Below are 17,204 nucleotides of genomic sequence, written 5' to 3'. Positions count from 1 at the left end.
CAAAAAAAAAAAAATAAAATAAAAATACGAAATCGTAGGTCTGAACAGGGTCTACAAATTTAATCTTAACATTTTTTTGGATATTCATCACCAAAAAATAGATAATGTCAAAAAACAAATCGCATATCGTAAATTTTTGACTTTTTTTGATCGATATCTCGAAAGCGGTTCAAGATACACAAAAAATGTGTATGCATGAATAGAACATGGTAAAAGCTACAAAAAAGCTCCTTGTAAAATTTTTGTATCTCGAAGGATAGCCGAGTTATTGTCAAAAAAGTTATTGCGGAAAAAGCTCATAGGAAATCTTGGTCGAAAACTTCAAGTTAAGTTTTTTTAAGCATCACCTACAACATATCCAAAATTTAGCTTTCTCGGTCATTTTGCATTTCTAAGCCGTTTTTTCCGACATAATGACTGGCCTAAAAGTCCATAAGAGCAAGTTTAAGCGACAAAGGTTTCCACTTTATATAATTTTTTCTTTTGTATTATTATTCATTTTTTGTGTGTTCTTCGTTGATTGAAAATTGAATGAGGAATACGACGAGAGAGCCTTCATGGACTACAAAGACTTTTCGTGGGTGCTTGTGCTTGATACAAACAATAACCAAAAAAAAAAAAAAAAACCGAAGATATAAAAAATGAAATCGATTCAATATCAAAAAAAAAAAACACAAACAATCAAAATTCAGAAGACATCGTTCGTTGGCCATTTTGTGCGGTGAATGAAAAAGACAAAACAAAAAAAAAAAACCGAATCAAATCGAATGTCTTTTTTGTACAAATTGCGGAAGTAACATTCATAGGAGATCACATTTCCGGTTGTCAAAAGTTCACTATGCACTGAATAAATAATAATGGCTATTTACTCACGGATGACAGAATATTCTATTTGCTTTTCTTTTATATTTTTTTTTGTTCTATGATTTTTTTTTTCAAAAGTAAAATGTTTTGGTTTTCATTGGAAATTAAACTTTTTTTTGGAAAAGTTTTATATATTTTTTAATGGTAAATTTTGACCCATATTACCTATCTATATGTGCAAAGTGGGAAATTATTTTAAAATAAATATTTGTTCACTTTATGTTCTATACATTTTACTGGAAATACCAATGTGCAAAGGGACATCAACCAACAGCAATAACTTGTTGTATTTTATTTTTATTTTTTAAAATTTTATAAATATTCGTGTATCAGGAAATATTTCGTTTTGTGTGTGTGTTTTTTTTTTTTAACAAATTTTTTGACAAATTTCGTGATGTGAAAAGAATGAATTGAATAAATTTTTTTCACATTCTTCACACATTGATGTCATTTTTTCAATAATAAGTCCTTCGTATGAAAATTCCATAAGATTTTTCAGATTTAAGTAATCAGCCAAAAATTTGCTATCAATCCATTGGAGGACTGGTAATGGATACAAGTCATCGTTACGTATTAACACCTGTGTTATAAAAAATAACATATTATAAACATGAACTTAATGAAGAACCAATCGTATTTAAAAATGTAATTGTTTGAATTTGTATTAGTTCAACATTGAATAAACATTCGCAGTTTAATCTTAATCTTTTTCTCTATGAAAATAAATCTTTATTGACGATTTAATAAGAATCCACTGATGTCAAGTAACAACTTCCATCCTCGGAACTCATGATGGGGTTGACCATTTGCTTTTGAAGTTCAATACATTTCCCCTTTCTTTATGCATCAAATTTTGTCACATAATCAAAGGAAGGTTAATTCTTCTCATTATAAAAATTTGACATTGAGTGGAATGGAAATGATAGTCAGCTTTGACAAAGTTACAACCAGAAGCAGATGCTATACATAAAAATTAATAACTATGTATTTGTATATGTACAATTTATGTATGTAGAAGGTATCTAGATTAACCAACTTGGATAACTCTTTACTTCATTATAATATAGATGAGTATCTGGAGTTGAAGCTTCCCTTCAATTCATTATCTTCATGAAATTTATCAAACACTTGATTCTGTCAAACACTAACCATCCTTTTGTTTGATAAGATTGTTAGGTATATTATAATTAACAGTAAATTTAATGATGTCCACTTTGCATGCTTTCCGGTTTACTATTGAATATTGTGTGTGTATGTGCTTCGAGTGTTATCTTTTCAACGTAGATACAAACTTAAATTATATTAAGAGAGATATCGAATAGTTTCTAACCAAAATATTATTGCTTATCCATACTTAAACTTTGAATATTATGTTGATTGCAACACCAACTTGAGTGTACTACTTTGTAATTTTCTTCATATTGGTCAATTCCAAAATTTCAATACGAATTATAAATTATGATATCAAACAAATTTCAGTGTGCAATTAGCAACTTTTTTGGATATACATTAGGGTAGACCAAAATACTCACTTTTTCATTATTTTTATTTGCTCTACCGATAACTTGTTTTCTCGACACAAAATAATGCTACCCTAATTTTTTTTTTTCAGAATTTTTCGATGATGTTTAGGGGTTGCGCGCACCCCTTTATTAAAAAAATAAACTCTTTTAGTTTTTAATTTTTTTAAAGCTTAAATAATTTTTTAATCGAAAAGCTGTTTGAGTAAAAAGTATTGAGTATCAATAGATCTACTTACTTCAATTTTTCTTTTTTGCAAAAAAAATATTTTTGATTGATTTCCAGGCGTTAGAAGTCAAAATTAGTGATAAATGCTGGGAAAAAAGCCTTAAAACTATGTTTTACTGTTTTTTATAACGGTTAAAATTGTTTTTATCGGTTTTATCGTATTCCTCATCAAACTTACTATAAAAACCGTGCTTTTATATTGCTCAATTCTTCTTAAATTAATAAAAGAAAAATAATTTTTAAAAAAGGTCCTACCAAAACAAGTGAAGGAAAAATGGGGGAGGGTTCTATATCTTGGGTGCCGAGATTTGATGACGGTATTTTGTAGAGGAGTTAAATACGATCATTTTTTACAATTTTCTAAAAAATGACTTTAAATAATAAAAAATATATTAAAAAACAATCCCAACACTTACAGTTATGAATGATACATTTTTCAAGAGCTAGAACTGTAAACTTTATCTAATTTTAAAGTAAAGTTATTTCAATCAATTGTTTTTGAAATAATCGATTTAAAAGTAAAAAATTGGGAAGAAAAGTTTAAAAAACACATTAAATACTATTTTTGTCAAGATTGTGGATTGCAATACAAAAAATGGCTGATAAAATAAATTGTCACAATTGATTCCTTACCTAATACTGAAGTCCATATGTTTGAATGCTTTCTAGTTTTTGAGAAAATTGAAAAATAAAAAGAAGCTTATTTTTTTTAATAAAGGGGTGCGCGCAACCCCTAAACATCATCGAAAAATTCTGAAAAAAAATTAGGGTAGCATTATTTTGTGTCGAGAAAACAAGTTATCGGTAGAGCAAATCAAAATAATGAAAAATATTCTTTTTGGTCCACCCTAATATACATACATAAATGAGATGTTCAAATTTTATTTCGGCAAATATTTATTTTAGTTTCTTAGAAACACACTTTTTTTTATTATTTACTAAAATGTAGAGGATGATATGTGTTAAAATGAGTGCCAGTTCGAATGTTCGATCACCGGACTCCTTTATTTGTTTTTACTAGGTATGTTTTTTTTTAAAGAGAACTAGTTCAATTCTGATTGGAGATAAATAAATCGATTCTAGTTAATTCAGATATGCTGAACTTAGCAGTGGCAACCGTTTTAAAGACTCTGTATAAGGCTATCGAGATATTTTAAAAATAAGATCTTCGGTCGAGACTCTTTAAACTCTTTCAAAAAAGTTGAATTTTTAAATTGTTTTCTTTTCTAAAAATATTGTAGCTTTGCAAAACAAAATTTGTTGCGCAAAAATTAATTTTGTAGCTCCTCTCAGTCATTTTCTATTTCAATTTGAAGTTTAATAAGGCACTTTTTAAAATTTCTAGAAAAGAAAAAAATTTAAAAATTCAACTTTTTTGAAAATTTTGACCGTTAAATATGAAATTGAAAACTAATCGAATTTTTTGAATTTCGGAAAATTTAATAACTCAAAAACTATGCGAGCTAAAAAATTTTAGTTTGCGCAACAAATTACCATTTAATTAGCTACAATTAATGAGATTAATTTTTTTTGATTCCGCCACTATGTGTCCGTCAAAATAAGGGACGTTAAAATTTGGATAATGCTAAAAATGCTTAAAAGTCTGCCCGTGGGGAAGTTGCATACAACTGACTCATACTCCTACAGGTCGAGAAGGTTGTTACTTTTTTAAGGCTACCCTTTAAGGCTCTCCCAACCCACGAGACAGTATCGAAAGAATTTATTCGAAAAACTTCTTTTTCAAGATACTTTTTTTGTGTTTTATAATGAGGACACCTATCTACCCGAACACATTCCATACAAAAAATTTTGTCCCACGAATAAATAATGCGATTGCATCACTATTTAACAATCTGCTACGCACTCATTATTGTATTATTTAAAAAGCCCACAATACCTTATAAAGTCAAAATGGTGTCATTGCAGCTGTCCTATCGTTAAAAAACTGAAGCGGTCACTGTGGCGTATGTGTAACTTTTTTTCAAATTTTTGTTGACAATTGATTCACATTAACTTACTGTTGTATTTCATAAGCAATAGGATATTTGAGTCTTTAATCACTAACTAATTTGAAAAAAAAAACATATATTTCAGTTTGGTGACTAAAACTTACTTTTCTCCAAAATGGCTGAAACGATTTTGAAACAGAATAGAATGATATGAATTTTTTTTAAATGATTAAAGATAGCTTAGTTCTGGATTAAAGCAAACTTCTATTTTTCTACGGGCGACCAGACACCCATCAGTGAAGTACCTACTTGGGATTTTTATGATTTATTGATTTTTAAAGGAATAAGTAGCATAGGTTTATTTGAAAAAAAAAGTCGTTAAAAAACGAAGAACTACGTCTTCATTTACATCGTTGTAAAATTTCATAATCTATACTGTTACTTGTTGAAATACTCGTACCATATACATATAGAGGTAAAAATCCCCAAAAGAAAAGATGTTCCTCCTTTTTTTTATACTCTCGATTTCGTACATACAAGGTGTTATTACCACTTAAAACTTTTGAGTGTTCCGTGACAACTAGTGTCGTAATTTTTAAATACATTTTTATTTTACTAACGATACCTTTAATAGAACCGTTTTTTTTTTTCATCTCTGACTTACTTGTAAACGATCGAACCGATTAAGTTATTTTAAAATTTAAAATAAATAAAAAAAAAATTTTCAAAAAACATGTTTTTGGATTTTTAAAAATATTTAGAATTTTTATTTTTTCATAAAAAATTGTTTTTTGAAAACCGATGAATGCAGTTTTTTGAAACTTTGTTTTATATGTCGAGAAAGTGGGTCTCTTTATTCCGTACGTCTTGTCGCGTGTCGGTCTGTGCGTCAGCCTAAACGGATAGACGGATTTCCTTCAAATGTTCATATTTTGTCCATTTTTATTTGATGTTTTACAATTATCCTGATATGAATATTAAAATATCCTCTTTTCATTCTAGCTCCATTGCAAACCATCACTAAATCCAACTCCCATTTTTGATTAATTTTAAAATTGTAAACAAAAACAAAAAACACCTTTACATCAAAGTGTGAATCAATTTGACGCATGACCACCAGCTGCAACACAAAGACCAAAAACAGTGGTTCCAACATATTTATCAATAAACCATCATCCTCATCATCGTATAATCATGGAAGAGGAAACCATAGTTGAACGTCTTGAAGAGGAAATTAATATAACTCACCCACAGGCATTTGAGATTCAATTAAAGTTATACAATCTCTTCATACCGATTTTATGTTCCATTATAATTCTTGTAAATCTTCTCATTGTCCTTTCAAGTGGACTTATTCTCCGCAAAAGTATATAATAAGTCAATATAAAAGGTTAACAAACCACTGTTTCTATAAGATTTCCTTCATTTTCAGGACAACAACCTCGTAGCACTTATATATTTCTAGGAAATGTAGCCCTATCGGATTTATTAATTGGAACAACAACCCTTGCCGTTCAATACTGTCCCGATGAGCTGCGGAGTGAAATGGTTTGCTGTATAAGTATAGGTGAGTGGTGAAGCTTACAGGACTATTTTTGGAGATTTCTAAATTTTAACTTCTAGTCTTACAGGTATGACGGTATGTTCGACCTTGGTGTCCGTTTATAGTGTTGGACTCATAGGAATCGATAGATATTTGTATATTTTGTATGGACTTCATTACCAGAGGTATGTTTCATCCCAACGGGCACATGGAATGGTTCTAGCAACGTGGCTTTTAGCCGGAGTTATCAGCTTTCTTCCTGCATTTGGACTGAGGAATCCAACGGATAATGGAAAACTCTGTTGGTTTATTGTGTTGGTTCCTCCGAAACTAGTACTTTTTACGACTTCTGTTGGAATGATCCCATTGGCCTTGATAATTGTGCTCTACAGCATCATTTTGAAGTACGCTTTGGTACGAATATCCTACCTTCATCGGGCCTCAATTGGAGACCAGTTAACACAAGTCGGTGGCTTAAGGCTTTTCCGTGGAGGATCGTCTTCTTCGAAAACATCAGTTGGATCTTTGGATGCTCCAAATGTTATCTACTTGCAAGAAGAAAGACAAATCCAAGCTCAACCTAGAAGATCCATATTTAAATGTTTTCAAAAGTAAGACAATGTTTTGAAAAAGGGTATTTTGTAAACTTTAAACTTTCTTTTATTCCAGAACAATTAAACCAAAATCAAGCCTGCCAGTTTACAGTGCAAACAAGTGGAAGGCCATTAAAATTGTTCTTCTAACAACAGGAGCCTTCTTTGTGACGTGGGTTCCATTCTTTGTTGCATCGATGCTATATGCAATGTGTGGACCCTATTCCGATCCTGATTATTGTGATAGCTTACGTGTAGCAATAGCTAATCCACTGGCCTTACTTGGATTATGTAATAGTGTCCTGAATCCTATAATTTATGCTTGGTGGCATAATGGATTTCGGGAATCGGTGAAAAAAATCGTTAAAGGGATTTTAGGTGAAAGATTTCAAACTGAAGACTTAAATAATGTTCCACGGATTAGTCAAGTAACAAGGAGCACAACAGAAGTGAGTTTAGTTCAGGGAACAGATGGAACTGACGAATTCTCGAATGTTGTAGAGAGAAATACATCAATAAGAACTCAAAATGAGAATTCAAATTCCATTTAAACAAAAATACTGTTAAAATGTAATAGATTTAAGGTTTTTATAAATTGTACTAGTTTCTAAGAGGAAAACGAAGCGCTCTCTAACGGCTTAATATTAAAGTTGATGTTAGTGGTTTTTGTATATACTAAAAGTGTATTTACTTTTATTCTAAGGTTGTGGAATTTATTTCTAAACATCTGAGACATACATTTTAAAAGTATCGAAAACATTCGTTAAAATCAACTGGTTTGTGCATTCACTAATTTCTAATAGCTGATATGTCAACCGCTTCGTTGAGTTATGTAGAGTGTACAGTAAGAGAGAAGATTTGTGTTATTTTGTCGTTAAAATGGTTTTAAAATGCTATTGGGAATCTATTGGACTTTTTGGAGGGAAAAATTAGGAAAAAGATAAAAATGTTAGATCAAAACTAGTAGTCAATTTTCAAAATTTGTCTGCAATCAAGTCTAGAAAGAACCTTTGAGACTGTGGATTCATCTGTGATAATAATAATATCAATTATGCAGTAATAGCATTGAATAATCACAAATATAGTAGACTCTGCAAAATGGCCGCTAAGAATTCTATTAGCTTTAGTATCGCGTGCTTTAGTTTCTGGTAATAAGCTAAGAGCCCACACCAGATTTTCTGAATTAAGATCACAACAAAAACATAACTGTTAAAAAAAGCCAAGTTCTCCTATGTCAAAATTTTGCTGGCACAAAAAGTACTGAGATTTAAAAGTGTATACCAAGTTCTAAAATTTTGTTTTAAATTTTTATCAATTAATTGAATTTTGATTATTCTCTTGACAATTTTTCTTTTAACTACTGATTTTTAAAGTTATTTAAAAAATTGCCATGTAAAATATTAAAATTTAATTGATACAAATTTAAAACCAAATTTTAAAACTTGGCAGGTACACTTTTACATCTCAGTACCTACTTTTTGTGCCAGCATAATTTTGCCAAAGGAGAACTTGACATTTTTTTAACAATTATGTTTTAGTTGTGATTTCATTTGTTTTTGAAAAGTAGATAAAAGATTCTACCAAGCTGTAAGATTGTATCAGAAGTGGTTTATTTGTATGAAAATTCATCGGAAATGGGCGGTTGCCACGACCCCTGAATTGAAAATCTCAAATTTGATGGCCTGATTTGTTTTCTGTTTAAATAAATTGGGGATTTTTATTTTAGACTTTTTAGGGATTTTAGGTAGCAATTGCATTAAATATTTAGCCGAGGGTGAATTTTTGACATTTCTAGTAGTGATGGGAACTATCGAATGATTTGAACTATCGAATAGTTCATTCATTCATTCATTTATTTATTCGAATAAAAACTATCGAATAAAACTATCGAATAAAAACTATCGAACAAACTATCGAATAAACTATCAAATAAAAACTATCGTAAAAAAAAAATATTTAAATGAAAAAAAACTATCGTTTAAGAAAACTATTCAAATGAAAAAACTATCGTTTAAGAAAATTATTTGAATGAAAAAAACTATCTTATAAAAAAAACTATTCGAATGAAAATAGTAACTAAACTATATGAATGAAAAAACTATCGAACAAAAAAAATCTTTTCGAATGAGAAAACTATCGTATAGCCTAGTACGCAGATCGAGCTAAATTTCAGCTCCCATACAAATTATCGAAGATTTTTAGCCGAGCTAAAATGGGTCCCATACAAATTATCGATAACTTGTATGGGAATTTCATCTTGGCTTAAATTTAGCTCGAACAGCGTACCAGGTTTATAGAAAAACTATTCGAATGAAAAAACTATCGAATAAGAATAATGTTCAAAAGAAAATACTATCAAATAAAAAAAACTATTTTAATGACAAAACTATCGTATAAAAAAACTATTTGAATGAAAATAGTAACTAAATGAATGAATGATTTAAAACTATCGAATGAATGAATATTTTACAACTATCGATAGCTTGATAGTTTTTATTCGATAGTTCCCATCACTAATTTCTAGGTGTGTTGAATTTAAAATTTATCTTTGAATCGAGGCCAAATTATATTTTCAAGATGCGAAATAAAAGGGGTGCCTATTGTTTAGCCTTTTTTACTTCGATTTCTGTTATTTCGTTTTTGACACAATTTTTTTTGATTAGTTCGTCATCCTTTATTTGGTTTTTCGTTTACTTCGTATTTCGATCACTTCGCCCAACTATAACTTCGCCTTGTGTCTTCTTGATTTTTATTTATTTCGCATTTTCATTATAAGTCCAATGAGTTGTTTCGTCAAGGTTCATTTCGTTTTTAGTTTATTTTGGCATCTGGTTATTCCGTCTTCAGTTTTGTGGATTGTTTTGGGTTTTGAAGACTTTTGGATTATAGATAAGCAAATCCTTGTTATATAAGAGATCTGTTACCTTAAATTGTAACGAATTCGTTGTTTTTTTTTTCTTTTTTGGGCATCTTTAAAATTAACAGGCACTCAAAATGACGCGAATTATTCGCCACCATTTGTTTCGCCATTTTTTTGTGGATGTTAATAGCCTAAGGGCGTTAAAATTCGCGCGAATTTTAACGCCCTTAGGCTATTAACATCCACAAAAAAATGGGCGAAACAAATGTTGGCAAAATAATTAAAGTCCAAGTGAACTAAATGCGACTTAATTCCAAAACGAAATAATAAAAAAACGAAGTAATCAATAACAAAATAAACTAAAAACGAAGTCATAAGAAAACGGAGTATAAGTTTGTCGAAATAAGGAAAAACGAAATAAATAAAAAACTAAACAACAAAAATACGAAACAATAAAATAGCTAATCGACTTAGACGAAACAACCAAAAACCGAAATAAAAAAAGTGAAACAAACCATACCCATAAAAGAATTCCATGAAACTCATTTCAACTTATGTTTTTTATTATTGTCATTTATACAACTTTATTCTAGTAGATAAGAGTAATGTGACTAAAATTGATGCTAATTGGTAAATTCCTTTAATTTCCTGATAATCTAAAAAAAAATACAAAAAGAAAAAGAATTGATAGAAATGTCATTTTTTAAATTATTATAGTCCAATTAAAAACAATTATAAATATGAAAATTTATTTAATTATTACTTAATTATAGTTCTGCAATTTAAATTAAATTTTTTTACAAACAAAATTCAATTTTTATCGAATTTAAAAATTTATGTTAATGCTTGTGTCACTATCACTAATCTCATAAAAATGACTTCATGTCAACTTCAAAAGGCAATGCGTTTTTATAAAAAAAAGCATTAGTAATAGTAGCCTCTAGGCAAAGCACTAGTTCCAGAAAAAAAGTCTTTTCCATTAAAAGTGTTCACAATATATTGTAGTTAATAGCTTAAGCTTCTCTTATAACAATTTTAGAGAATTCGTGATGAATCACATAAAGTTGTGGAGCATTTATACCTTTGTTTTGTTTGTTGTTGAATTTTTCGAATCGGAAGCCAAATTCAATTCAAAGCTTTTGAGTTTCGTCGAAAATATCAACAGAAACGATCGATTTCAAAGCATTTTTCTCCTGAAATCATCCCAAGAATTTTCGACAAGTGATGAATTTGATGACCAATTTATTCGTAGTGTTTCAACTTCAATCCATGTTCCAGTGATTTTATCAACTGAAACTTCTACATTTTACTTGAAGGGTACCTTCAACACAAACGTGTTAACAATAGTTCAATTTGAGTCAAGTGATTTATTTCTGCTAACAAGACTCTTGGAATACCTGCAACACATTCGATTTTGTAAGACGATTTTTGTGCTTAAGAATTTTTCAAGAAATGATATAGAATTGAAGGAATTATTCAATTTCTGTTGGCAGAATAAAATGCTGAATGTTATAGCACTTTTTCAGGATTTCTTCACAACTTCGGCATACTACAGCTATAACAATTTCGGAGATGTTACACTTGAAGAACATATCTGGAGCCATGAATTGAGTGTTTTTCCAAATCGATTGCCAGATCTTCAAGGCTCTATGTTGCCAGTACTATTTGCAGAAGGACATTCAGGACTAATAATTTCAGAAAATTCTAAAGGTGACATGATTTTGGGTGGTTATATGGGACACATGTTTCACGCTCTTTCTAAGAGACTTAATGCCAGATTGAACTCATCCAATGTAAAGATTTCGTTTTCACCTATAGATATTCATAAACTTGCTATAAATGGATCGATTGATATGTCCGCAGGTTTAAAAAGCGTAGCTAAACCAATTGAGTACTTTTCATACCCATACGCCATTGTTGATTGGTGTCTCATGCTACCTATAGAGTCACACATACGAATTTTTAAGGTATTTGCCAGAGTATTTTATTGGGAAGCCTTTTTTCTAACAATCGTGGTATTCATATTGCTATCTTCTTTACTTCATTTTGCTGTTAAACTCACAGCAGGGCCTGCACATCAGCCCTTTTTTACACCTGATTGCATCTTGAATATTGATTGTTTTCGTGGAATACTTGGGCAGTCATTCTCTGAAGTAAGAAAGCCTACCTATAGTTCAAAAATAATCTACTCGTTGATATTTTTGCTCGGAATCATGATTGTAACCTCTTACGATGCATTTCTTCAATCTTTTATCACTCAACCTCCCAAGGAAAAGCCAATACATTCCTTTGAAGACCTTCAATCATCGGGTTTGAAAATTTACATGCATTCACACTATATCGATCAACGTAGGCCAAATTTAATTCGAAAATATTCAAATGTATTTGAGAGTGATCCAAACTATGACAGGTTTGTAAGATTTCGAAATTCATTAAATACCAACTATGCATTCAGTGTTAGCGAATTCCAATTTGAGATCTACAAAAATCAACAAAATTTCTTTAATCAGCAATTATTTCGTTGGTCTGGTGAATTATGTTTGATAAAAAATTTATTAATGGCTATTTCGATAAATGAAAATTCAATTTACAAAAATATTTAAAATTTTCATATTTTAGAAACACAATCAAGTGGATTGATGGATTTTTGGAGGAAGAGGACTTTTTATGAATTACTTGGTGTTGGAAAAATCCAAAAGTTAAATTTTGGATTGGATCGCAAATTACATTCAATGAAACTTGAAGATTTGAAATGGATTTTAATTTGTATGGGATTAGCGTTAATGGTGGCTACTTTGTGTTTTGTTGGAGAAGTTTGTATTTTAAAATGGAAAAATTTGGTGAAGTATTAAACACAAAAACTCAATTGAGTTGTATTTAGCTTGGAATTAAATTAATTAAAAATAGCTTATAGCTTCTATATAAGTAATTTTTATTATTTTTTAAATGCAAACAAAAAATCCTATCATAAGCAAATGGGTTTTATTTTATAAGAACAAAACAATGGGGAGGAAAATTTTAAAACCATTATTGTACAAGATTAGCGTATTGCTGGTGCTGTCAAAAGTGATATTTGTTTGTGTTTTTATCAATTGAGGAACACTCCAATTTTTTTGTTTTTTTTTTTGACGTGATAACGTCTTACAAATCGATGAACCATGGCAGCCACCACAAAAAAGTGAGGCCATTTTCTCCCGTTTCACTTGAAATTTTTCGCAGTGCGGCAAAAAATTCAATTCGAAATTAAAAATAAACTATTAGAGGTACAAATATTTTTTATAGTTTATTTGAAAGATAATAACCTAAAGTTAAAAGTATTTGAAGGATTTTTAAAAATTTTGTCATTTAATAGGGTAAATAGGGGTAAAACAAAATTGCAAAAAATAGATAAATTCATCGCAAGACTCACAATAGTATTAAAAAAAAATTTAAAAAAATTTCAAAACTAAATAATAAATGTTTTTCTAAAACTAAAATATGAGGTAGACCTTTGACGAAGTAGTGATTATAGGTAGGGGACATTTTTTTTTGACAATTTGAAAATCATCATTCGAAAGATAATAAAAAAAACGGATTTTTTTAAGTCTCTGCGTTTCGAAATATGAATTTTTGAAAAACACCTACTTATTTTGGGGTATTTTTGTGTGAGTTTTTATTTCTTTAAATTTTTCGTAGTGTTCAAAAAATCTCAAGCTTATAGAACATTTAGTCTATGACTGTGCGCATACATAGGGTAAAGTCGGGTGATATGGCACCACGGGTGATATGGCACCCTTTCAATATCTCCCACTTAGTGACTTCTTTTCAAAGCAAAAAGAGCAAAAAAGAATTAAGTCTGACGTAAGCTATCAGTGGATGCATTCGGATCCGCAGTAACCATTGCCACTAAAATTTAAAAAATGGACAAACAAAAAAGTGAGTTCAATTTGAGCGAAAAGTTTTTTTGTGTAAAATTGTTGTACGTGTGGTTCCAAAAGTATTTGACGCAGAGGGTTCATTTTAACACAAAAAGAACGGTAACGGTTATATTCTTGTGTTTGCTCATTACCATAGCTAAGCAAACGTGATTATTCGTGTCATTGGAAAAAAACAGAAGTGTAGTCAAATGGGGGATATGGCACCCAAAAACATCGGGATATATGGCACCGGTGCCATTTCCCCCGCATCTACTTTTGAACCTATTTATTTTTCAACTGACAATTGTATTTACAAAAAACTTCAGCAAACCAGGCCAAGTGGACTAAAACCCAGATCACAGCAGCCGTTGGAGCTGCTGAATGTCAAAAAAAGCAGGACCTAAGCATTTTGCGATTCCCTTCACACTTCACTACATTAAAAAGGCTTCTTAAATGACCAGAGCCTAAAAGTTTGCTAAATAGCTTTCATATTGGCAGAAAAGTGCGGAATAAGGCAGTTATCATAATGTCACTTTTGGTCTCATGATTCGTGTACGTCTTTCAACAATACATGCAACAAGTGTCACAAAAAAATATCAAAAAGAAATAGGGTGCCATATCACCCTCGATTAGGTGCCATATCACCCTCCATTTTTTCAATCATGTTTTTTTTAATGTTTTTTATTTTTGCAAAAAATAACAAGAAATTATCTTTGAATTACACTTATCTACCTATTTTGTATTTAAGAAATAGTTTTAAAATAAATCCGCTTTTGTTTGAAATAGATGTCTTCTTTGTTTCTCAAGTAATAACGAAAAACAAAAATGGGTGCCATATCCCCCGACTTTACCCTATGCAAAAAATTGTTATTTTAAATTGATTTTTGACCGAATAACGAGAAAAACAAGTTTTTTGTCCCAAATTTTTTAACAGTTTATTATTTTTATCTTTTTTTCTTCAACAGATAAATAAATATAATTTTTATTGTAGATAATAATAATAAACAGGATTTATTTTTGAAAAGGTTATATCTTTTGATCTAAAGCAAATACAAATTTAATTTAACTTTAGCATCCTGATGATATTACCTTTCATTTGGTATATCACAAATAACGGTATATTCACTGCAAGCAGCATAATGTTAAATTAAAAAACTTTCGAAATACCTCAAAACACCTGTGGAGATCTGTTGATCATGAACAGCCACTTCCCACACTGCAGTATGGGAAGTACTGTAATCTCAGTTTGGAATTTGGACATGGTTGGCTTTAAAAAATTCTAACTAAAAATTAGAAGAAATATCTGACTTTTTAATGGTGTAATTTTTTTTGTATGCTTTTCACAAAAAAAAAAAATATTATAATGAGAAAAGAAAAAAGGAATTTTTTTTGTTTTTCTTGTAAATTATAAAAAAAAAAATACAAAAAATTGTTTTTGTTCACATAAATCTTAATTTTAAATTAAAAAAAAAAGAAGACAAAAGAAGATAAAGTAGTTTTGATTACAGAAGTTTGAAAAAAGGTGTTTAAAATCGGTGTGTTCGGCAAGATAAGACTGACTGAAGTCTACAATAATACATACACAAAAAATACCTGAAACTCCAAAATTTTTATTTATCTGTGACATTATTTTGATAGCTTCCAAACTTTATAAAATTTGTTTGTATCATCATTCCTAGCAGGAACACTGCCTTGCGGTGTAATATATTTTACATATGTCAGCAAGATTAATTTCATAACGGTCGAAATTTTTGCGAAACGTTTTTCAGCACTGCCATGCTAATATTTTTGTGATTTGATCTTTTTGAACTACGCCGTTGATCTCCTCACACGAAACCTAAGGACCTCAAAGCACGCTTTTGCGAAAAGATGTGGTTTTTGCCCCAGTCACCACTTGAGAAAACAGTAAAGTAGCTTTTTTCGATAAGTAGGTACAGCTGTTTTGGATAAATATTTTGTGAACTAAAATGTAAGGCGTTAAATGAATACCTTTCTGTAAGAATGAGGTAAGCTCATACATTGTTTTTACTTGCGATATAGGTACTATAGGGCAAGTTTAGGATTCGTAAAAAAAATCGAACTCGAGATAACAATTTTACATGACATTACGATGATGGAGAATGCCAAAAAAGTGGGTCCGGCAATTCTGTCTGTCTGTCTGTCTGTCTGTCTGTCTGTCTGTCTGTCCGTCTGTCTCTATCTGGAGCTGCAGCCTAAACGAGTGAAGTGATTTTCTTCAAACTTGGTAGTTAGCAGTTTTTGGTGATTCCCTAGAGGGGAAATTGAAATTTTTTTTTTATGACCAAAACTAACGGTACCTGCCATATAACGGAAATAGAAAAGTTAATTTTTTTCAAAAACGGCTCTAACGATTTTGATTAAAATTTTTGTGTGTAATACTACACATAAGGGCCAACTTTTTAAATAAAAAAAATATTTTTTGTACCGTTATTAACGGTACCTGTCATAGAACGGTTTTTTTCGTTTCTGAATATCTCGTACAAAATTAACCCGATTTAAATGAAAATTTTTATACAAAAGTTTGTAAGTAAAGATAATATTAAAATTTTAGAAAATTTTCAAAAAACGCATTTTTGGTTTTTTAAAAAATATTTCAAAATTTTTTTTTGAAAAATCAATTTTTTGAAAACGGATCAATGAAAAATTTTGAAATTTAGTTTTTATGTGTAAATTAATTATTTCTTCAAAATGGCATACCAACTTTTTTTTTGAAAAATGTTAAAAAAATTTTATATATAAAAAATTATTTTTTTAAAAAACGGCTCCTACAATTTTCAAAATTTTTTTTCTAAAAATACCTTTTTATACGAGAAATAAAATGGCATATTTGTTTTTTTTTTTAAGATATTTTAAAACGGAGTTTTATTAATTATAAAAACAGATTTAATTTTTTTATACTACTTATGAAATTTCTTCAAAATATCGAATTTTAAATTTCTTGAATAAAAAGCTTTAACATTATAGTTACTTTAAGCAAAAGAGCAAGTACGTGCGACCCCAGTCGTGCAATTTATTTTAATTTATGGCAGGAAAGTATTTTTCTAGGTACCTACTCTCATATAGTTTATCTTTGTTTCTGGTAAAAAAAAAAATAAATTTTTGTTTTTCCATGATAAAAAAAGCACATATCTGTTTTCTTTTTTTTTTACCTACGAGCCTTTTCCAAGTAGGTACCTAATCCTTTCAGCCCACAACAAAAAATGAAAAAAAAGTCCAATCTCATTTGGCTCATGTTTACTTTTCCAAATAGGGTACAACCACAATCTAAATTTCTAATTCTTTGTCATATCTACCTGCCTACTCTGTAAGTATACCTGCCAACCCGTCAGAAGGAAAAAAATCTATGGATTCAGCTCTGCAAATCGATAAATAAGTTCTTGAGATTGACCACGAAAAAAAATTATCCTGGCGCCCAAACTGATATCATCCTTCTATATTGATATCCCTCTCTTCTGAAAACTGTCAAAACAAAAACAAAAAAAAAAAAAAAAAAACTAAAAAAAAGTCGAAAAATATGCTAAAGGGAAAATTATGAGATAAGCGAAATATCCAAAGCCTGGGTCAGTCTTCTCAATCTCATTGCCATTCCCACTCACATATCTTTCGTTCTTCGCCCCCGTCCCAAATCGAAATTACTCATCCTCCCCTCCTCCAACTCTTTCTCCAACCACCAACTTTATCAAACCCTTTTACTTAGGAAAACCAAGGCTATGTAAAAAGGCTTATGGT

General features: G+C 29.9%; 1 protein-coding gene across 1 annotated transcript; it reads left to right on the top strand.

The window, feature by feature from the left end:
- The first annotated feature begins 5,570 nt into the window (after positions 1-5,570).
- Positions 5,571-7,249, top strand: LOC129914995 (5-hydroxytryptamine receptor 1D-like). Its single transcript, XM_055994451.1, has 4 exons — positions 5,571-5,928; positions 5,995-6,129; positions 6,194-6,716; positions 6,775-7,249. The coding sequence occupies exons 1-4, from the start codon at positions 5,757-5,759 to the stop codon at positions 7,247-7,249; spliced, it is 1,305 nt and encodes a 434-aa protein (XP_055850426.1). The 5' UTR covers positions 5,571-5,756.
- The last annotated feature ends 9,955 nt before the right edge of the window (positions 7,250-17,204 follow it).

This window comes from Episyrphus balteatus, chromosome 3 (assembly GCF_945859705.1).
Source record: "Episyrphus balteatus chromosome 3, idEpiBalt1.1, whole genome shotgun sequence".
NCBI lineage: Eukaryota > Metazoa > Arthropoda > Insecta > Diptera > Syrphidae > Episyrphus > Episyrphus balteatus.
This window is presented reverse-complemented; position numbering and strand designations above follow the sequence as displayed.

Excerpts from the sequence above, each read along its gene's own strand:
- LOC129914995 (XM_055994451.1), top strand. The coding sequence starts at position 5,757 with ATGGAAGAGGAAACCATAGTTGAACGTCTTGAAGAGGAAATTAATATA. Across the intron at positions 6,130-6,193 it reads GGTTTGCTGTATAAGTATAG|GTATGACGGTATGTTCGACC; the intron begins GTGAGTGGTGAA and ends CTAGTCTTACAG. Across the intron at positions 6,717-6,774 it reads ATATTTAAATGTTTTCAAAA|AACAATTAAACCAAAATCAA; the intron begins GTAAGACAATGT and ends CTTTTATTCCAG.